The sequence below is a fragment of the Zonotrichia leucophrys genome, chromosome 3 (genome assembly GCF_028769735.1).
Source record: "Zonotrichia leucophrys gambelii isolate GWCS_2022_RI chromosome 3, RI_Zleu_2.0, whole genome shotgun sequence".
NCBI lineage: Eukaryota > Metazoa > Chordata > Aves > Passeriformes > Passerellidae > Zonotrichia > Zonotrichia leucophrys.
In genome coordinates, this window is record NC_088172.1 from 53,404,616 (window position 1) to 53,427,778 (window position 23,163).

Consider the following 23,163-nt stretch of genomic DNA (forward strand, 5'->3'; position numbering starts at 1 on the left):
TGGGGCAGAAGAAACTGATAATGAACGCATAATTAGAAATGGAACTGCCATATTAAAAATTATAAGTGTGATGATGATTATTCTTTTCAGTACTTTTTTTCTCATGCTCTATCTATAGCATTACTTGTGATGAACAAATGCCTTTTTGGGATTGGGATGCAGAGCAAATGCATTACACTGTCTATTCATTATCTAGATAGTTACATGTAAGAGCTACATTTGTAGAGGTTTGCAATGCTCAGTCCTGATGGTCAGGTCACTTTCTGATCTGAAAACCAAACTCTTCGGTCTATATGCTGTTCTAGCAAAATGTGATTAAAATAGTCCTAGAATTCACCATTCCTTTGTTATTTGTGAAAAATTGTAAAATACACAAAATAAAGTCAGCTGCGGTCTTTTGTCCCTGACTGCCAGAAGCCTCTCTGTTTCCAGACTCTCAGCCTCTCACTGAAATCAATGGAAGCTCTCAAGTGAAGAGAGAAAATATGTATCCCCTTGTTTGCAGCTTGTGCAACATGATGTATTAAAAGATAATATTTGCAATTTCTTGCAGATTGGTGATTATGGCCCAATGTGGGTATATCCTACCTCTACATTTGACTGTGTGGTGGCAGATCCCAAGAAAGGTTCTAAAATGTATGGTCTCAAGAGCTACATTGAGTATCAGCTGACCTGCACTGTAAGTGTATCTGAAACAGGATCTTTTGCCTCACAAATATGTTCATTTGTACATAAAAATAGAAATCGTGTGACTTGGTAAGGGCATTGTAAGAGTAAGTAGTAGTTGTCATATTTTTTTACCCCAAGGATTTGCTTTCTTCTAGAATTTCAAGTTCTTCTATATTAAGGCTCTAATTCATAAATTTTGTTTGCATTCCATGTGGTTACCATTCTGGTCATGCTTCTTTCATGTGACTGTGTGTAGTTGCCTGTCCAAGTTCAGAGTTGTGTTTCTCTTCCAGAACACTAATCGGTCTGTCAACCACAGATACAAGCACTTTGACTGGCTGTATGAGCGGCTCCTGGTTAAATTTGGATTAGCCATTCCAATCCCTTCTCTTCCAGACAAGCAAGTAACAGGTGAGTATTCCCAGTTCTGAATTCATGGGAAATAAGGAAATCAGATTTTTATAAGGTTCAGTTATTTCTTACTGTTTGTTTTTCTCATTATTTTTAAATAAGGTATCAAAGAAACCCCTACCTTTCTCCACTCAAAACTTATGATGAGTTGTTATGACTGGTTGATAATAACAGATCAATACTAGGAGAATCACTTTTGCATTTGATTGTACATGTGTTATGTTGTAGGAGCTTTGACACAAAGTTCCCAGAGGAAAGGGAGCATCCCCTGACTGGTTGGGATGGCGATTTTTTACTTCCAAGTGAAATGTCACAGCTGTTTCTCCTCTTGCTTGATTTCACACTTGATTTAGAAAGCATCTTTCATTCATATAGTGTTCTGCTCTGGTTTGATGTCAGTTCAGCTTGACCCAACTGTCTGAAGCTTGTGGAAATCTTTTGTTCTGAATTCAAGAAAAATGGGATTGGGTCCTTTAAATGCACCTAAGTTTGGTCTTTGCAACAGAATGCCTATGCAACAATGCCTATGCAACAATACCTATGCATTTTCAAGCAGTCTCTGGCTTCCTTTCTACAAGTGTATGCTAAAGTGCATGTGAAGGAAAGAATGGACACCTGTATAGGAGGAAAATGCTTTACTTTAGCCCATTTCCACTTGTATGCTTTCTGGTAAACTTATACAGCATTTAAGATAAACAGCCAAAACTGAACATATAAGCACCGGCATGTTGCCAACCACGTGGCCGTGGGCATCACTCAAAATGCATCAGCTCTGCTGTGTCTGAAGAAAGCTGAGCATTGATGAAGTTGCTGGGATAAATGCCGAGGAAACTGAAAAGTGAGGAAGTGACTTCTTCCCCTTAGCCTCGTGTTTAGAATTGACCAGCATTTCTATTAAACGTGTGCATGTCTGTTAACAGGAAACCAGAAAACATGATGGGGTCCCTAGATTTTATTGTAACTCTATCTTAAAAGACCCAAGAGTCTGGCATCACACCTTGGCAAAATCCATTGCCTGTGAATGTCTGTATTCTGGAATCTGTGGGAGAGAAAGCCTTGCCTCATGCAAAAAAATAATAATTAAAAAAAAAGCATGTCTCTTTTTCTGAAACATGAGGAAAAAGGGTGCTTATCTTTCACTGTGTTTAGGAGGCTTCTTTCTGAACACTGTCTACAAAAGTATTTCTGTCAATTTGTCTTGACAGAACAAGACTCCCAGCTGACTTTGTCAGGATCCTGGTTTTAATGATACACTGGTGATGATATGCTTAATGATCAGCATGTAACTTGCAGCTGCTGCTGTTCTGGTGTTCTGCACTCCTTGCAGGAATGCTGTGGAGATTTCTGTATAGATTAAAAATTAAGCAAAGGATTACTGAAGGGTATAGAATGTCTCTTCCACAGTGTTTGATTTTGAATTTTTTTTTTTTTTTGCTAATTTGCAGGAAAAATATGCATACACAAAGTTCATTTTTCATTACTTCTGTTATTTACCTGCTAGTCTTGCTAGTTTCCATATTTGCAAAAAAACTAAAAACCCAAAAAAACCCAAAACCTAAACTACAAGCACCTCAACTTTGTAGATCTGCTGCCATAGTAACTGTGCAGTAGAATTATATTGAAACAGTACATGCGTTCAAGGCTTGTCATCTGCGCTGCTGTGGAAATCAGAGGAGTTGGGTGCTGGAGGAATCTCTCTTTCCTTACAAATCCCCTTCCCTGTATGCTTTAGAAGTCTGATGTCATGCATTTTTTTTTTAATTAGAAAGGATTCTCTCAAGAAAACAGTTTCTACTTAAACAAAAATGAATACGCAGTGATGATGCATTACTGGTTTAAGAAAAAATGGTTACTTATTTAGTTTGTATTAAAAATATCTTAAGTACCAAAAAAATCAGTTACAGTCTTACACGTATGTGTATATTTTAACCAGTTTATGCATATTATTTATTGATTTTTTTTTTCCACAATTTACCATAATTTACTTTCCATAATACATATGGAAGTATGTTTAAAGGAGGCACTGCTTTTTTAATCTGTGATTTGTGTTTGAGTAATTTCAAATATTTTTGAGCAATCCAATTTTAATGTGTTTTGAGTTGTTTAATTTCAGTACTTTGTTAGCTTGCACATGACAACTTGGATTGTAGTTCTTTTTTCTTCAATGTTTTTAAACCTCCTATTGACCAAGACTTTACTAAACTGTACCAGAAGAATACTTTCATTCCAAGCCTGTACCTGGCTTTTCTCTTGGGTCATCTGAATACCTAGTTTTTCTGTCCAAAAGTTTGTTAGTTTTTGGGGTTTTTGAATGTATTTGAATTGGGGGTGGGTATCAGGTTTTTTGAATATTTTGTGGCTATCTTAAAAAGGATCAGAACTCTTGATCAGTAATCAATATTTAAAATCAATCAATTTAAGGTTCTTTTGGTTTTTTAGCATAATGGGCCATTTTTTTATGAGTTGGACTCAGTGATTCTTGTGAGTCCATTCCAACTCAAGACTCTGTTATTCTTGTAAGTTCAGAGTCATGAAACTTTTAATAACTCACCAGATGAATTACAGGTTATTTCAATTTAATTTTTTTAAAAAAGGAATTTGAATGTGCTAGACTGTAAATGTAACAATTATTGTTCGATGTGTAACAGGGCGCTTTGAAGAAGAATTTATCAAAATGCGCATGGAGAGGCTGCAAGCTTGGATGACGAGAATGTGTCGCCATCCTGTTGTCTCAGAAAGTGAAGTTTTCCAGCAATTTCTCAATTTCCGAGATGAGAAGGTAGGAAATGAAATAAAGTTCTCACACAGCCTGAGATTGAGGAATTGCTGTCCCCCCACACTTCCCTTCAAACCAAGCGTTTGGCTCTGTAGCCGCCCCACTGTGGGCAGTGATGATGGGCTGGAAACTGCTGGGATTCCTAACTCAGCTGATCGATCAAAACAAGGCATAAAATTGCTCCTGTGAAATGCCACACACCATTCCCACACAGCTGTGCTCTTCAAAGTAACTTTGTTGCTGTCTTTCTAGGGACAGTTTGTATTCTCCAGCTGAATAGGAAGATATATAAAACTCTTTTGGCTGTTGCCCTGCTGTGTCTCTGCTGGATTTAGTAATCACTGTGATCCTCTGAGTGGTGCTGCTCTGCTAACAAAAGCTACTTTGTAGCATATCCTAGGTTGTGCCTGTATTATATTTAAAAACAGCCCCGTGCCCCATCCCTATCCCTCAAAAGCACAGTTTCTCACTGAAAGAAAGCACTATGTTGCAGCCTTACCTGATATAGTCAGCCATTTTTTATTCACACACACACACACTTTATTATGCTTTTTTAAAAAGAGATTTTAATATCTTCAGTAAATGATAAATAAAGTAAGTAAACCTTCAGTAAATAATGGTTTCTTCATGATTGAGCTCCAGCTCTGTTACTAATTAGGAAATAAACAGAAACACTCTGCTGCTTTCTCCTCAAAACAGTCATACTTCTGAATACACATAGAATTTGCTGAAAAAGTAAATTATCCAGTCTGGTCTGAAAAACTTGCACGGTTCAAGTCCCCTGTGACTGAGGTCACAGCTGCCCAGTTTTGAGTCAGAGGTTGAACTACCAACATACTTCTAACCAGAATTGTTCTGTGATCCTGTAAGTAGAGGCTTAATAACATATTAAATACTAGTCCTGGTGAAATGCTAGTTGGATGGTTTAGTGGGGAGTTGTATAATTCTGCCAGCTAGTCAGCACTTCTTAGTTTCTTATTTATAGATGTATAAGCAGAACAGATGTTGCAATACATAGGTAATTTTTAACCACTAAGAACTTAGAATGATAATTGCATCATAGTTTCATGATCTTCTTGAGCAGCTTCGGATGTGAGACTTAACCTATGTGTGGAGACAGCTGAATGTCATTGTTCTTACACTGTATCTCAGTAATAAACAAGAAGGGTCTGTTGACCCCAGAATATAGATAACAAAGTGCACAAAGAAGGAGGGGGAGAACTTTGGGAAACTGTAAAAAGCCTTGGCTCCTCTGAAGATTTCACTTCTTAATGAAAGGTTTTAATTCAGAGGTGGTCTGTTGATTAACGGTTCTTCTAAACATTTAATTCACTCCTTAAGCACGTGCTTTTAAAGAAGGGTGAGTTTTGGTCAAACTTTTTGTCTCTTTTCTTTTTTTTTTTTTTCCTTTTTAAGGAGTGGAAAACTGGAAAGAGGAAGGCAGAAAAAGATGAAACTGTAGGAGTCATGATCTTTTCTACAATGGAACCAGAAGCTCCTGACTTGGACATGGTAGAAATGTAAGGTGATTTTTTTTTTTTTTTTGTATGGGCATATGCATCTGGGTATACAACAGATGCTGAGATAATCCAAAACTCAGATACTAAGTGTCCATGTATATTCATGGATTTGAGGAGGTATTCATCAAGGCAGAGCTGAAAATTTGTTTAAATAATGAGATTTTCATATCAACCCCTCCAATACTTGCTGGAACTCTATGTGATGTCTTTTTGACCTCAGTGGCTGAATGCTAATCCTGAAACAATTTATGTAAAATTACTTGATGGGATAGAGTTCTGTCAGATCCTATGGAGTTATGTTTTATTTTGCTTTGGAAGTGTGGTTTGATCTTTAATCTTTCAACAGTTCCAAAACATGCTAAGCTTACCAAGTAGCTTAGGATAATTGTAGATGGACCAATTAGCAGAGCAATGTTTCTGTACAATAGTTGTATGTAATGTACACATAGTATGATTTGAATATCCGTAATCCATGGAAAGCTATTAAACATAAAAATTATTTAAATTACCAAATTTCATTTTGAAAGTGCAAATGCATATATTTCTTTTATATATGTGTATATTACACATACATGCACTTTTTAATGTATATTCTGTAGGTGATAAACCTTTGGGTTTCACAAAGTTAAAGACTGGATTTACTATGCAGCCTTCATTTCACTCCTTTAGACTTAATAATTTTTCTCTTAGAAGATGTAGCATGTATGACATGCTTTTCTTACTGTTCTGGAACACAGAAACCTGGCTAATGTTTTGTGTGTGTGGATGAACTGGACAGAAGTGTTTTTAGTGGCAAAGCAGTAGTGTATCTGCACCCAATACAGGCTTTATGCAAGGGATGCAGTGCATATTGAATGGATACAATGGCTGTGTGATAGCAGTTCTGTACCAGCAGAAAAACATGCACATTTTTAGGTCACTTACACTTCAACCATGGGGATTTCAACCTTGACTACTTTGCTTTTGTGATGTGGTTTCTGTATACGCCAGTGGGTGAATGAGAGGGAGGACTTTGTACCCAGGGTGCAGGAGAGGGAATGTGCTACATCCCCATCCCTGGCAGAGAGTGCCCAGCATGTGGTCAGCCAAACAGTTCGTGCCCAAGCAGGGAGGGCACACCAGCCTGAGGAGAATGCTCACCAGGGGCTGGCAGCCTGGAGTAGTGCTGGGGGACCTGTTTCCAAGCAGTGGCAGGGGTGGCTGTAACATCTCAGATGTCCACATGTTCTAGTGCGTGGGAATGCTGTTAAAAGTGTGTGAATCTTGAAAGCCATTACTCCACTTACAAAGTGGGCAAACTAGCTTGTTCAATAACTGGTAGGTTCTTCAGTGTGAAGATGTTCTTTACTGAACAATTTTGCTACTATTTTGAGAGTCCTGCACAGGTTCATGAGCATTTTCAGTGATCTTGAGACCACAAAGTATGAAGTTTAGAAAATTAAAGGATGTTTTGTCCCTGAGGTAAGGGGAGTAAAGCAAGAGGCTCTTAGAAAGCCTGGGTGCTGGTTTTGTGCCCATAACTATGTGTGTGTGGTTTCCAGCTGAGGAAGGAAGTGCTGCTGGGGAGGTGGGAACCTCTGGGTTCTTGGGCCACAGCTGGAGCTGCTGCCCTGGCTCTGGGGAGTCACTCGGTGTCCCCTTGCTGTTACAGCTGTCTCATGCAGGCTTTGGCTGAGTGCATTTGAAAGATCGGATGCAGTTTAAATAAATTATAATATACACATTTAGTTTTCTTTTGTAGAGTTCACAAATTACTGCTGTGTATGCAGTGCTGTGATAATGGAAAACTGATAGCTGCATGCAAACATGCTTAAAGAGGAGTACAAAGGCACATACTAATTCAGAATTCTGGGTTTTTGCTCCCTATAATGCAACTCAGCACAATGATATTGACAATATAATATGAAAGTATGCATATATATCTCCCTAGGAGAGTTGCTATATTACTTTCCATTCACCTATGTTAGATTTCCATCAAAATATCTGATACAGTTATTTTCTTTTTATTTTTTCATTGTTGTATGAATTTCACTACTTCTATTACATTGTAATAAGAGTGCTAGTCCAGTGCCACGTGTCTACGAGTCTAACAGAGGAGGAAAGATGGAACAAATCATGTCCATATTTAAAGAGGAGAATTCTGAATTCAGTGAAATGGCAGAAATTTCAAGGAATTGGTTCATGTGTCTGATATTTTTTGAGACAGAGTTGACATTGCTTAACATTTCAGTATTGTGTTTAAAGTTAGCATTATGCATGTATTAAACTGTTTTTTGTTTTTGCTTTCTCAAAATGCCACAGAGAACAGAAATGTGATGCAGTGGGTAGGTTCACCAAAGCAATGGATGATGGAGTTAAAGAGCTGCTGACAGTGGGACAAGAGCACTGGAAGAGGTGTACAGGGCGTAAGTGTCCTTCTGAACTCAGCACTCATTTCTGTGGTGCTTTTCTCTCTTTTTTTTTTTTTAATGTATATAATTCAAGACACATCTTTAAAGAAACTCTTAAGTTATCATGGGAGTTGTACAGCATTCTGGCTATTTTCAGTTTAAGAGTATAAATTGTGCAAGTTTTTTGTTAATATGTTTGATGTGGGTCTTATTGTTGGGTTGTGTGGGGTTTTTTTCTTTATCTCAGAAATATCTGTTCCCTGCCCGTAGGTTTAAAAATACTTAAAGGTAAATAATTCTAGTAATGCAGCTAATGCCCTTGTTGGACCTGTTCTCATATATTGGTCATTTATTTGAATTTTAGTGACATGGGCAAAATAGACCTGTTTATTTGATGAAATCATACTTTCAAATAATTGCATCTTATTAACCCCTTATTTAGGATCCTTGCATGCTAGGAGGAGTGATTTAAAGATGAAATGAGTTTAAGAGAAAAAGAAAAGAAAAACCAACTTGATTCTAACTTAATCTTTAGCCCAATTCTTTTTTTTTTCCTATCTTGTCTCTTCCTTCCCACAGATATTTAGGGTTGCAGAACTTCACACCAAGTCCCTATGACTCTGCCTGGGCTCTAATTTCCTAGTCCACAGCAGTGTTCAGTGTTTGTGGCCACCACAAGGCAGCTATTGAAAGGAAGCAGGTACTACAGCTGAGGATCATAATAAGAAACACTTCAGGGCAGGCTGTAGTGTCTGGCAACCAAAGACCTATCACATAAATCTCCTTGAATCACCCTAATTTTTTTATACTCCTTTAAACTCCCACAAAAAAACCCAAAACATTGTTCACAGAACTTAAAGTATATCTAATCAAACACTACAGCTAAATATTTGGGGCTGACCAGAGAGGATGGCAAGCGTAGAAGTTCCATCTCTCATGGGAGTGATTACATTAGACGTTAGTATCTATAGGTTGTTAACTTTAAATTATTTACATTTCTCAACTTTGAAGAAAGGGTTTCCTTCTACACACCACTGACCTTCCTGCTGGACAAAAATAGTCTAACACATGACAGAGCTCTAACATAGTACAGATCTTGCTTCATTAGCAAATTATACTGAGGGGAAAGTGGAGAACAGGGGAAGGAATAAGGTTCCTCAGATGAGACTAGAAAAACAGCATTGCTTTCCAGGTACAGAAGCAATGATCAAACCAAGGGCTGGCTGTGACTTGTGCTTACGCTAGAAATTCAGTATTTTTTTAACTGCCAAACTCTTCCTGAACTTACAACACTAGTGCTTTAGATACCAAATGACTCTTCTAATACTTACAACTTTTAATTAGTTAGCATACATGCAGCAATACAGTTGTGATTGTGTTTTTTAAAATCTTAAAATTTTAAGGGTTTTTTTAAACTTTTAATTTTCCAGACATTCATACTGAATAAAAAAAAAAAAAAGACTGGTAAACTGGAACATGCAAAATTTTAGTAGTCTCTTACGTTTTAAGTTCCCTGTCAGCTCTAGACTTGACTGTTAATCAGAAGTATTTTTGGCACTCACTGAGCCATACTTACATGCCTTCCATTCAGTGAGATTTAAAATCACTGACAGTGGAAACTTCTTAAATACATGTGAAAATAAACCAAAGATTCTTCACTAAAGTTTCCACTGGAGATTCAGTATCAGTGTAATGGCTGATAACAGAACTCTAGTGCTCTAAATTGTACTCAGAGTGTAAGACAGACCAGTTATTGTAAACAGTCTGACTTCTGGAGAAGAGCTTGATCAAAGGGAATCAATAAAATTAGGCAGTTGGGGTGGGAGGTTGATTTGGGGAGTTTGTGGTAGATTTTTATACTACACAAAGGTGTTCTTCTGTAAAAATCAGATACTGTGGGATGCTTGAACAGCTAAAAACCTTCTATATTGCCTGAGCTGTGTACCCCCTGAATACAAATATTTGATAAAACCCATACCTACTTGGGGTTTTTTTCTGCTAGCATAGGCAGCATATAAAAAATTGCTTTTGCTTTTCAGATTGCTTTTTAGGCCTCTGGAGTGGTGTTGTTCAAAGTGTTAATAATGAATGCACTCATAAATCACAGCTGATTGATGTAATTGTGATGGAGTAATTTATGCATGCATATTCAATAAATAGATTGTAAAAAACAATTTTATTATTCAGATACTTGCATAATTTTTATATCTAGATAATCTTGGTTTTAGTGCCTTTAAATACAAAATTCATGATTTGTGGAGAGTTTAGGTATTATGGGTCTGTATAACAATCTCCTCTCTTAAAATATTAATGACACCTATTCTTGATATCACACTGGAGCACTTCCCCTCTTCTTCCCCCATGAGGGGGAGGGGGAAAAAAATCTCACTGTATGCATGGGGGGATTGAGCTAGAAATGCAATGAGCTTTCATTTTTTTTAGAAATAGCATTCACACACTGTTTCCCCAACTGTTTGTACCTTTAAAGAATTCAGATTGCAATTGCTTTATCCAGTTTTGGAGCATGTGTAGCAGGGGAGGGGGTAAAGAATAGGATTGTAAATGTGTCACTAAAGAAAATGTAAAACGTAGTTGGTTTTGACATCTGCTTCATCAAGTTTTGGAAATGCTGCAGATTTAGTCTCACTTACCCATGTCGGTTTTTTGCTTTTGTTTCCCCTCTTTTCTTCCTCCTTTTCCCACTTTCAGCACTACCCAAGGAATACCAGAAGATAGGAAAAGCATTGCAGAGCCTGGCACTGGTCTTCAGCACTAGTGGATACCAAGGTACTTCTATAGATTCATTTGTACTTTGCTTAAAAAGAGGTATTTAATTACATCATGTTACATTTCTTTTTCTGAAGATCTTAATGCTTTCCTCTTTGAAGTTTAGATGTCAAACAGGGTTCTGGAAAAAATTCTAAAACCTTTCTTTTGTGTATGTTATGGGGGTTTTATGTTCTAGTCTGCAATCTTGTCTTCTCTCACTGTATAATCTTGTGGTGGGTTGGTGGTGATGGAAGAGTTTAGTTTGATCTCTTAATATATAATCTGGTCTCTGAGCTAACTGACCAAACATGCTGGAGCATGTTTGTGATATCAAGGGAAAGCAGAGAAAAATGAAAACAGCTGTCACAGAACTATTGTGTGACTTCATGATACAACAACTCCACACATAGATGGAAGACTTACTACAATGTTTTATAATCCATTATGTGGGCTGGCTACTGTAGCCTTTTCTGTAGGGTTGGCTATTGCAGCCTTTTCTTGTCCTTCACCTTTGCTTCTCCTTCAAGAGCCCTAAAAAAGAGCCTGTCCTGTTAGGTATGAGGGAGGGAAAAGAAGGGCATCAATTGCTCAAAGTTTTCCTAAAATGTCATCTTTAGACCAAATTTAAAAGATGTTAAGCTCTATTGATGTTTTCCAGACAACTGGAAAATATTTCCTCATAGATAGAGGGTGCCTGTTGAGTCAGTTTTCCCTGAGATTCTCCTTTCAAAGGTGTTTGAGGTTTTGGTTTTTTTTCTTTTTATACTTGAAAGCAAAATTAGTGTATTCTAAAACCTTAAATGCTATAGTATAGAAGCTTCCTGAAATGTGTCCTTAGAAACAATCTTAGAAGTTTTAGTTGACCAGTACTTACTCATCTATATCTTGTTTTATAATCTTAAAACATTTTGCCCCATAAATGATGTACTAAAAAGCAACCACCTGAAACACAGATTTCTCTGCTGCTGGAAGTTTTGGAAACAGGCATTGTGCCCATAGCTTTTCCTCATCTGCATCCTGTACTGCAACAGGATGACTGCTTAGTTAGAATTGAGCACAGCAAATTGCTTCAAAGTCACTTTTGGATGTGAGACTGAAATAGGGGATTTGCATGGTTATGTATTCTTAGCATGGGTTAGAAAACTGTAAATCCTGCCTGGATAAAATCCATAGCAAGAAGTCTTGAGAGAGAATTGAAAATTACTTGGGTTCTAGCACATTCTTTTGCAGGGTAAAGGGAAAACTGTATGTTATAGTCCCTATATATTCCCTATATATTCCCTATATAAAGCTAGGATACAAAATTGCAGATCAGCCTTAGAAAAGAAAGCTTTGATTTGATTTCCAGCATCTTTGATTGGTATGAAAAAATTGATCCCATGATAGTTTGGGAAAAAGGCAGGCATGTCTGTCTTTGCTTTTTGCCCAGTCATAGCTGGTTGCACCTGTATCTGGTTGAGAAAAGTACCCTTACTACAGATGCCTTTGCCTTGATTCCATGTTTTGCTTTTTTCAATAACTTGTGCCCTTGTATTATTTCCAAATGAATAATATATGGGATTCTTTGCTTTTTAATTTGAGTTCCCAAGAAGAGAGAGCAAGTAAGATGTAGATGTGGCTTTAAATGGCTTCACCACTGCTTCTCTCACTGCCCTGCCTGCTGCTCATATATGGATTCACCTGATCATTCCATCAGGTACAGGTCTATGGATTAAGCAGAGTCTCTGCAAGAGATGTAAGCACCTGGATTTAAACTGAATAGGGCACAGCTTTCCAGGTGTCAGTATATAAAAGAGGGCACATTGCTTCCAATGAAGAAATAGTAGCTAAGTTGAGTGTGATGTATGATTTTTCTGGACTGTCAGTAAAGAGGAATTACTTATTCAGCCATGCTTAAGGACACGCAGTTCAGTTTCTGTTGGGAGCTGAATCTCTTCATCCTTTGCTTTTTTTTAATTTGGTTGGGTTGATTTTTTAGATTTCTTGTAATACTAGCGTTCTGAAAGTTTCAGCATGTAGGCCACTGATGATTGCAATGACATAATTGATGACAGAAACATTTCTAGATACTGGTAGCTGACTTCTGACATACTGCATTTACTGTTAATTGTTCATTTGCATAGTCAGGATGAGATGTATCTATTGCCTGTACCGCTTTCATCAGTGATGCCTTGCTCTGCAAAGCTTTATGTGTAGTGATGTCTTCTGCCTTCTCTTCTAATTTCCAGCCTAAAATATTCAAGATTGCACCATCCAAGATACACTTGTTAATCTGACTCTAGCTCGTTTCCTCGTGCTACAGAATGAGCCTTATCTATTTATTGTCAGCCCCAGTGTGTTAGGGATCTGTCCCCAGTATTTGCAGAGGCAAGGGTACCTTTAAAACTCTTAAGGACACTGAGAAGTTCTGATTTAACTTGGCTATGGGTTTATGTACTGTCCAGTTGGTTCCAAGAATGTGCACTTTGCAAGCATGATCCAGGTCCAAAAATGCATATTGGACAGTACCAGAACATGCCTGGAAGTGTCCTGCAGCCTGGCAATGTGTTGCCTATGCTACTGTGTCACAGAATACTCTGAGGTTAATACAGCCTTAAATAGCATGGCTTCTCTTTTGCGGCACCAAATCTGGAGGAGTCTTTCTCCTATATTAAGAAAATGTGAATGACTGGTATGCCATTCAACCATAGTAAACTCTCCTAATCCTACCTCACCCCTCAGGAATTCTGTTAGGCAGTTACACACAAGTTTCGCTATGCTGTCAGCTAGCAACAGGCAGATCCTGCTTTACAAGCTGCTTGTGTGCTGAACTTATCAGGTTGAGGTGTACTTATCAAGAAAAGCTTTGCTGCATTTGCTGCTAGTAAATCAAATTTTGTGATTTTTCCTACTGAATTATATTAAAATGTACTTTGAAAGAAAAGAAAACAAAAATACTTCTTGACAAAAAAAATTTGTCTGTCCCAGTCAAGACTTGGAGTACTAGTTCCCCCAATATGTCTGCTGTATTCCTTCTGAAATAATCATCACTGGCATTTACCAAGCACCTGGACTGCTAAGAGATGTTCTATGAAACATCTCCAAAAGGCTCCTCATAGTTTTACGTCTTTCTTAATCTCCTTGTGACAGTATGAAGACTATAAATCAATGAAAATACCTGTTTCTCCTTGTGGTTGGGTTGAAATACCTGTGGAATATTAATTCCATTTTAATGCTCTTTTTATAGTTACCTTCAGTCAATGCTTTTAGGCCCCCTCTGTTTCTTGTGGGGATATATGTACTCAAACTAAACATAATTTTGTTATAAATATTTTGTTAGCAACATGTGGGGCTTTCTGCTACTCCATTAATTAATGGACCCTTGACATCCTGATGTATCCTTGCACTGGGACCCAACTCAGCTTTCACAGACTGAGTTAGGAAGGCAATTCCCAGCTTTGCATTGGTTCAGAAGCTGAGAATGCTAAAAATTAAAGATTATTGGTTTTGGGAGGGTTTGTCTAGATCCTTTGAAGCTCTGATCTATGAAGGTTTTCCTTGAGTGAGTACAGAAGGGGAGGATTTTGTTGTTCAACTTAAATATACATACATATTCTTCCTCTCTTTTTTTTTGGTCAGATATGGAAAGTTGCCATATTTCATGGCATTATAAAATGAACAGCAAACATCTAGAGCAATGTGGCTTCTAACTCTGAAGCCACACCTTGTTTTATCCCAAAATCTAGGAGTCAGTTGCCTAAGCAGCACTTACTTCAATGTTACTTCTGAGCAGACAAAAGAATTCTGAAATACTGAAAATACTTAAGCCTTAAGCCTGAAATAATAAAATTAATCACCTTCCAGTTTTTTTTATTGTTTTACAAAAAGGTGAAGATATGTAATGAATTGTGTACCTCTTGAGTCTCACAATGGGAATTAGTCTTGGTGGCTTTATTTTTATTTTATCCTAACAGGCCCAAATAAAAAAATAGTTATTTGTTTAGCAGTGTTTGTGTTACTGGACTCATTAGTTCTTAGGATTGGTCACTTTGCCTCAAAGCTTTTTGACTTTATGAAACCAATTAATGGAAAGTAAGAATCTATTGATAGAACTGAAGCAACATTCAGTCATTACCTTGTTTCCTTAAGGAGATGCTAAAATGCAGATTAGACCATATGTTGTAGTAAAACAAGATACTTTAATGCTCAGATTAATCATTAATGAAATCTGTGGTGCTTTTCAATTAAGTCACAGGTTAATATCTGTAGAATAAAATCAAAAAGTTCATAAAAGACTAACCACTGCCTAATATCAAGACATGTCTGAAAGCATAAGAAAACTTTTTTTCTTAAACTGAAGTTTGATATCTGCAAACTCTACCTTCGCCTCTCTACTCTCTACCTCAATTTGCTTTCTGTACTGTTGACTACGTGCTTTGGACAAGCTAACATGGATGGGAAGGTGAAGTTGCATGAAACATACAAGAATGTAAGGCTTGTTTCCATCTTTGTCCCACGTAGCCTGTCCTGTTAGTAATACAGTGTTATGAGTGCTTGTGCTGTTGTCTAGCTTAGGATTTATGGTGATGTTTGTATTGTTAAGCATAGATTGTAGGGTCCTTTGATCCGCTTCATATGAGGATGAAAGTTAGAAACTCACTCTGAAAACCAGTGATTTTTAGAGGGCTTGAAAATATTGTCTAAGAGTTCCCTAAAAGATCAGAAGTCTTGGTGTCCAGGAAAAAAGTTACTTGAGCCTCCTTTTGCTTCTCTGACCGTTGAACAGTTATGGTCCAGGACTGTCAGAGAGCTCAGGGGTAGTAGCACATCAGCTTTGTCAGTAACCCTCATTCTTCCATCCTTTCCATCCTGGTAGACCTCCTGTTGCCCCATGTGGAGGAATACCTGTGTATTTAAACTGCATAAAATAATTAAATGTGGAAGCAAGTAGTGCTAGTACTGTGGTAGAACAATGATTTTCTACAAGATCGTTAGTTTTCCTCCTTTAATGTTTTAAAAAATTCTTTGTTTCTGCTGGTTATAAAAGGATGGCTAGCCATTTATTATTGTAAATAGGCTATTTTATAAATTTGCCTTGAATCAAGGCAAGTTTCTTGTTGTAACTGACCTACTGTAATTTGAACACTGATGTTTACTTCTAGGAGAATCTGATCTCAATGGAGCAATAACAGAAGCAGGGAAAACTTATGAAGAAATTGCCAGTCTTGTAGCAGATCAGGTAGGAGTATTACCAATGCAATGGCACAATGTGTATACAAACATATCACCTATTTGGACTTCTTCTGACTTTTCTTTTTTCCTCTTTGATTAAAATATAGCTGCTAGTGCTATAGACCAATTAAATTGCTATTAACACTTTGAAATGCATTATCATCTTCTTTTCTGTTCTGTGTCAGGTCAGGGGGAATGTGATAAGAGGGCATTTCTGTTGGTCAGAAAGCCCACATTCTGGTTTCTTAAATACTAAAATGATTGTTTGGTCTTTAAATGTGTTCATTTTTTGTTGTCTGTGAACTGTCTTCATTACTGATACAAAAGAATGGTATTTAATCAAGGACAGAGTTTCTGCCTTCCCTCTGCATTCCCCAAATGTCTACAGGATCCAGATTTTGCTGTTGCTCCATGTGGGGGAGTACCTGTATACTGAACCTGCTCCATTGCCTTTACATGCAGTTGCCTGCTTCAGTAAAAATCTGGCTTAAATAAACCTTGATTGGTATTCAAGACATACATTGATGTTTAACATGTTATGCTTAAAGTCTCCAAAATGCAGATCCTCTTTATCTTCAAGGCCGAGTCTGAAATTTCTTAAGACACCTTTCCACTTTGACACCTAAGGAGATGCACCTGTGCATGTACATATTTGTATATGTAATGAGAGACTGCTCTGGAAACTCTTCTTGGGTGAAAAGGCAAAACCCCATCACTTCATGAGCTAGTGTTAAAAGAACAGAGGCATCTGCACAATTATGCTCAGTGCCTTACTCTAAAAAGCTTATCTTTTTTAAAAAACCCTTTTCATATATTAAAAACTTGCATAAACAATTAATATTTTGGTTTGGTTTTTCTTGATTGTTTCATTACCTTTTTTCCCCTTTGCCCTCTCTTGGCATCATAGTTTCTTTTCTATGATGTTAATTTGCACAGATACTTTTACTTACATGTATGCTTTGTTTATTAGCCAAAGAAAGATCTTCACTTTTTGATGGAAACAAATCATGAATATAAGGGATTTCTTGGTTGCTTCCCCGACATCATAGCAGCTCATAAGGTATGTGATGAGCCTTTCTTTTTAAGGGCTGGGCAGTGGGGACACAAGCAGAAGGGGTGGTATGGTACCTTGCATTTGTGTAGCAGCCTGGCCCCTGCTGCTGAAACACTGCAAGTTCTGCGAAACTGGCATGTTGATTTTTAAAATAAGACGTACTTAGAGGGAAGGAAAACTAGAATTTCTCTCAATAATATCATGACTTTCTGCCATAGTAGAGCATGATTTTCTTCAGGTTGACTTCATGTCCCAGTGGGGTGAATAGCAGTAGTGTAAATTTGTAATATTTGAGCCTTATGTGATAGTTGATAATAAAACCATATGAGTATTGTAGGAAAACTTGTGTACACTTGTGTGGCTGGCTTGCTGATATGTGATAAATAATCATGCACTGCATTGAAGTTTCTTTAATATCAAAACCCAGAGATCAGCTCTAACATTTCTGGGGGGGAAAAAACCAAACAAAATACCAGCAACAAAACCCAACCATTTTGTTCTCTGTAATACAAAAGCCACGGTGTATAGTTTTGGATATTCTGTTTTGTATTAGAGTTTTCCTTATGGTCTGCTGCAATGTATTTAAGGAAACTAAATATTGTGAAGTATTAAAACATGTGCACAAATATGTGAGGTTGGGGTTTTTTGATCACTTGAAGCGTTAAATGTATAAAACAAGAACATAAGAATATACTTCTAAGAGCAACAAAGAAAAGCATATCAGTTATGTGTATTCTTTTTTCAGGACGTTTGCAGTCCTTCATCCCACCGAATCATTGGGGGGAAATAACATAAAAGGAGAAGAAATGTTTTTAAAACTTGAAACATAAGCCTACTGCCAAGAGATATGTAAATAGATTCTCTTGCATGTTGTTTGGCACAAATACATTGTGTAGGGGAGGCATATCTTTTTATGCTTGTTATCTGTGTGACTCGAGAATTTTCCTGAATCAATGGCTATACATTGCATTGAGTTGTAGTCTCTTGAAAAACAGTGTTACGTTGCCTTCTCTTGTAAAATGTGCAGAGATGGTTCTACAAGCTTTTGGATGTCAGTTACATTGGTAATCTGTAATTTGAAACTTGGTCCATTTGTCCTTTTTGTATATATTCTTGTGCATTACTGCCTGTACCAAACTCATTTTGCTGATGAGTCTGATCATGCCTATGCTGGAAGTCACTTTTTGCAAGGACTCTTGGGATCAGTAAAGTGAAATGACAAACTTTGGTTGAAAATGTGAGAAGGCAGAATTGATCATTTTGTGTACATATGCGTACTGAATGCAAACTCAAAATGTAGCTAGTCGCATTTTAGATGTCTATGAACACCCCTAAGTTGAGTACTCTTTTAACCTTTCTGCATTTGGTTTCTCCAGGGAGCAATAGAACGAGTGAAGGAAAGTGACAAGTTAGTTGCAACCAGTAAAATAACGCCACAAGACAAACAGAACATGGTGAAACGTGTGAGCACCATGGCTTATGCACTACAAGGTAAACCAAATTTTGAGCTAAATGGCAGTGTTGTAGACCTCTGAAAGACTTCTGTTAAGCAGCATACTTTGAAAGAAAATCTTTTGCTACCAGGAATAAAACCTGGGCATGAGTTATTTGTGGGGGCTTTTTTGTGACCTGCTTAGATTTTTCTAAATTGCAGTTATTTTGCCTCTCCCTTTTTTTTTAAATCTCACATTGCTATTGCAAAAGACACATATTTTGAAAATGCAGTTTAAAAACTCCAAAACAGCTTCCCCAGACTGATTCTTTGATTTGAAAGTAATGTCTCAAATAAAAGCATGTACTCTGGTGCAAGAAGCAGGTCATCATTAGCAGAAGTGTTTTTCTGACCTTTAGTTTAGTCAGACATAATCCATCTCCCAGCTGAGATTCATGTTCTTTTTGATAAGATCTTTATTTCCTGGATTTATCTTTTTCCTCTTTAGGTTAGAGGTGTTGTAAATATAAGGTGCAGCACACTGCACTAGAAAAACTGGGGAAGTGAGTAGTCAGGGCTCAATCCTGCAGGATATCAAGCCATTAAGTGCATCCTGTTACTGACTTCAATGAGATTACTCATTACTGAGGGGGTTGCATCAATTTTGGATGATTTAAAGACAAGAGTACTCAATATATTATGTGACGAAGTCAGAGCAGCACACAGAATTGATTTTAGAGACAACCTCATCTCCTAAGAAAACTCCTCATCTCCTTCCTCTTAGTAACAGTGACGCAAGAGGATTGTGTTTTATGTGTGGTAATTGTGGAAGAGACCTCTAGGATGACTTTTACAATGTAGCATATTTCTTCTCCCTCCATCGATATCCCAAAATATATTTTAAAACTTCTTTCAGCCATAAGCTGTGATCTGAGATGTAGAAATTGATGTAAGGTGTTACAGATTCAGTAATGCTGTTTCTCAGGTATCTATTGAAACACCGTAAGTCAAGGAGTCACACGCTACTGGCTGTATCTTTTGTGTTGAGCTAAGTATTTACTGTAAGCTGTTGGCTTACAATTTGATATCTATACCCTTGGAAATCTGAATGTCCAAGCCAAAATTTTATTGGAAAGCCTTCAGGAAGGAACGGTTACCTCAGCAGAAGAAAGTCCTGCTCGTATTTTTTATTGAATCTTTTTGCACCTGAGTATCGTAATACAAGAACCTGGCTTTGTCCAGGAAGCACCCAGGTTGGTGTGTAATTGACCCCCTAGCAATCTGACAAACAATTCCACTATAACTTGAGTGCTGCAAGCAGAACAGGTTGTGGAAGCATGAGAACAGTCCTCCCCTGCTGGCAGGGCTGGACACTGAGCTTGCTGCAGAGTAACTAACTTGAACTGAGTGAAACTGTTCCTAATTATAAATGCCTCTGTTAAATAATTTGTCTCCTGGGTCTGCTTGCAGCTGAGATGAATCACTTCCACAGTAACCGGATCTATGACTACAACAGCGTCATTCGTCTCTATCTGGAGCAGCAGGCGCAGTTCTACGAAACGGTAAGGATGGGGCTTCAGCACTGCTGCCTGGGCATGTACTGTGCTGCTGCTTTATAGGAAATGCAGCCTTTAATCCATGCTCCCACAGAGCACATATTTGAAGAATTGTACAAAAATTTGTAAAAGGAATTGTCAAAAAAACCGAGAACTGAAAGAATGAGTTAAAATATTTTCCTATAGATACTGTCTTATGTACATGATTGTTACAATTAACCCAGGAGAACTAAGAACCACTGTTCAGAAACCACATTGTTGATAGCTTGACTCTTTTCTTCCCCCCAATGCCGGTACTAGGGTTACAAAGAATTTTTGTTCTCCAATGTGTAGTAAGCAAGGCCTGCTTACAGGCCTTCTGCTGCACTGAACAGAACAATAAAACATTTCAACAAAACTTTCCTCCCATAGGATGGGAGTGAGAAGGGAAGCTTTTGCGATTTAAAGCCTGATATAGACAAGTGTGGGGCAGGAGGGACAGGAAAGTTTCAGGTGACATTAAATATTTTAAATCTGAGCACTCTCCCTACCACTGTAGTTCTCATTTGACAATGTTCTAATACATGTATCCTTTGTGATTTTTAAAAAATAAACCAAGGACAAGCTTTCTAATGTGATATGCTGATAAAACATTTGAATTTGAATGTGCTGCAGCCTGACTTCTATCACTAAAAGGAGTCTCATGAGTAACTGGTGCCCCTTCACAGCCATAAAAGTTGCCAGTGGACTTAAGAGGTATCTTCAGTGGGTGACAACTGTAGGTCCCCCATCAGGTCACTTTGCTTACTTTTCTTGAAACATCTGGTGGGGTTAGGCTTAGGTTGCCCCTTACCATCATTCAGCCTCTTTTCCAGTCTATTTCAATTCTTCTGGTTGCAGCCTCACCAGTTTTCTTCTACCAATGCTCTCTCCCTCAGTACATATTCATGTGTGGGGTCATGGCTACCATGAGAACTGTGGGGAGTGCACAGGACTCTGTTTTGATGTTTCAGCCTTGCTTCAACAGGGAAGTGGGTTTCCTGGAAAATCTGGCTTTGTTCCTGTAGCTCTCTGGTGCAGTGCAGTGCTAGACAGGCAGAATAACAGCCCTGCCTACAATGCTTTCTCCAACACAACTGAAGCAGTGAAAGTACCAAATTAACAAGGCAGAAAGTGTATGTAATGGAATGTTTTGAGAGTCCTGCATACACAAAACCTGCAGTAATGCCTGCAGTTTTTCATCATATGAGGGAACACCTAATTTGTTAGTCTGCAATCATATTCCTGCACAGTGTAAAGCAACTACACATTAAATATCTTCTGTTTCTTTGTTTCAGATTGCACAGAAGCTGAGGCAGGCACTCAGCCGCTTTCCTGTGATGTAGAGAATAAGGAGTATTCAACAATACAGAACAACTCCAAAGTGCTTTTCTGTTGTGGGGGCAATGCTAATAAAAACTTGTTAGCCTTTGCAAAAAAAATCCTAAAAAACCCCAAACCAACAAGAATCAGTTGTTAAAAAGTATTATTTCAAATTTTACTTTATCAGTCTAAATCATACAGTAAGGCTCTCCTGTCTTGAAAGCTCTCCCATTTATATCATTATTTAAATAAAAACAGGTGGGTAATGCTGTCACTTATAGGGATCTAAATTATCAAACTGATATGTTGCCATGGACTTCACAAAGACTTGTCTATCAGATGTTATTCCAAAAACTCTGCATCAACACCAGAGTGACACATTTGTAGCTTTTTTTTTTTAATGGGAAAACAGACAAACTTAAGAAAATTACCTAATACTCATTATATTCAGTTGAGCTCTCCAGCAATTCAGTAACCAGGAAGAATTATATTCATGTATGTTCCTGGCACATGTTTGTGATATCTCCTGAATGAAGGCTTTGTTCTTAAGTTTTGCTTCCCATATGCAGCCATGGCATCCTGCTCCCAGTATGACTTCTGGTAAATATAAATCATTCTTCCCTCTCTTCTTTTTCCTTCTAACTAAATCTTGTTCTTGTGGCACACCACCTCAGAGCTTATGTCAGGCTCACTTTTTCACTATGCACTGTGTAAGAAGACAAAGTACAAACAAGGAACGAGCCATTCAGGAAAGTGTGAAAAACAGTTTTCCAAACCAGCACTTTGACACCCCCAGTGTTATGCCATAAGGCACTGGTGTTTCTCAGTGCTGTACAGGGCCAGCTTCCCCTCTGACAGTTTGTAGTGTTTCAGCAGAGGGGACAGTGCCACATCTAACCCCAACTAGTAGACATCCCCAAATTCCAGCTAAGCTCAGGTCTTCGTGTAGTAGTATGGTGTGCTGTTGGTTCAGGTGAACTTCTTGTTGCCTTCTGATGCAAAATCAAAGGTGACAAAAGTACTGAATAACATCATTAGTTATTACACAAACTGTTCTTTGATCATCAGCTTTTATCAAGTGACTCAGTATCCTCTTCCATACTACTGAAATACCATTTGAGGCCTTGGCTTTTCACAGAATCAAACCAAAAAAAGCCACCACTACTGTGTTCAGAATGGGCACCAAGTACAGTAACTCATTTCTTGCCATAGGCAAGCAGGAAAGCCAAAACACAGTCTCTACTAAAATGTGCCTAGAAAATAAATATTTTAGTTTAAAAAAAAACCAACTAAAAAGGCATTTTACCAATAAGCCATTCTAAGTGACGGGTACATTCTGCCAGTTCAATAGTTGCCTTACTCTGTTTTGCATTGGTGTTACTTTTCTGTGCTAGAAGGAAAATCTGGGTCTGCCTGAATAACCTGAAACCAAACCAAGCCAGACTAGGCCTAAGTCTAGATGCTTCTTAGTGTCACGAGTTTTGTTCACCTTTTATAAACCTTGTCTTTTTCTCCTCCCAATTTTAGTTTGCTTCCAAAATTCCATAGAGCAGTGTTGTTTGATACAGCCATTTAAATATGTACAAATTGTAAAGAATGTGTATAAATGTTTTACACCAAATGTAAGATCTGCTTGCATGTAGAAGCAGCTTATATAATAAATTGTTACAATGTGTACAGTAAATTCTGAAATCACTTTTTCAAGCCAGCATTTTTTTAGCATTTGTATATTCACTTTTTGGTAATGAAATCTCTTTGTAACAGACTCTTCATTTGGGAGGGAGAAGGGGGTTCTTTTTACCAATCCTTAAATAGTTCCATATGCACTAAAGTTGAAAGCTCTTTATCTTGAATAGATTGTTTTGGAATCTTAAGTGTAAGCTCTGCATTCCCAGTGCAGGGAAGCTATGACAGTAGCAACTGTGTCAGATGCAACATTTTGGCAAAAAAAAAAAAAAAAAAAGAAAAACTGTTTAAGGATTTCTAGTAAAATGAAGTTAAACTGATAATAAATATTTATGTATATCCACCAGA

The 23,163-nt window shown here is 37.7% G+C and overlaps 1 protein-coding gene across 2 annotated transcripts in view; it reads left to right on the forward strand.

The window, feature by feature from the left end:
* SNX9 (sorting nexin 9) overlaps window positions 1-23,163 on the forward strand; it is a 61,774-nt gene extending 38,611 nt beyond the window's left edge. For both annotated transcript variants that reach the window (XM_064708223.1, XM_064708222.1), the window contains exons 8-18: window positions 554-679; window positions 963-1,080; window positions 3,729-3,859; window positions 5,273-5,376; window positions 7,678-7,781; window positions 10,476-10,553; window positions 15,677-15,753; window positions 16,717-16,806; window positions 18,177-18,291; window positions 19,703-19,794; window positions 21,105-23,163. In XM_064708223.1, the coding sequence (XP_064564293.1) occupies window positions 554-679; window positions 963-1,080; window positions 3,729-3,859; window positions 5,273-5,376; window positions 7,678-7,781; window positions 10,476-10,553; window positions 15,677-15,753; window positions 16,717-16,806; window positions 18,177-18,291; window positions 19,703-19,794; window positions 21,105-21,152 (1,083 nt within the window). In that variant the 3' untranslated portion in view covers window positions 21,153-23,163. The remainder of the gene's footprint in view (window positions 1-553; window positions 680-962; window positions 1,081-3,728; window positions 3,860-5,272; window positions 5,377-7,677; window positions 7,782-10,475; window positions 10,554-15,676; window positions 15,754-16,716; window positions 16,807-18,176; window positions 18,292-19,702; window positions 19,795-21,104) is intronic.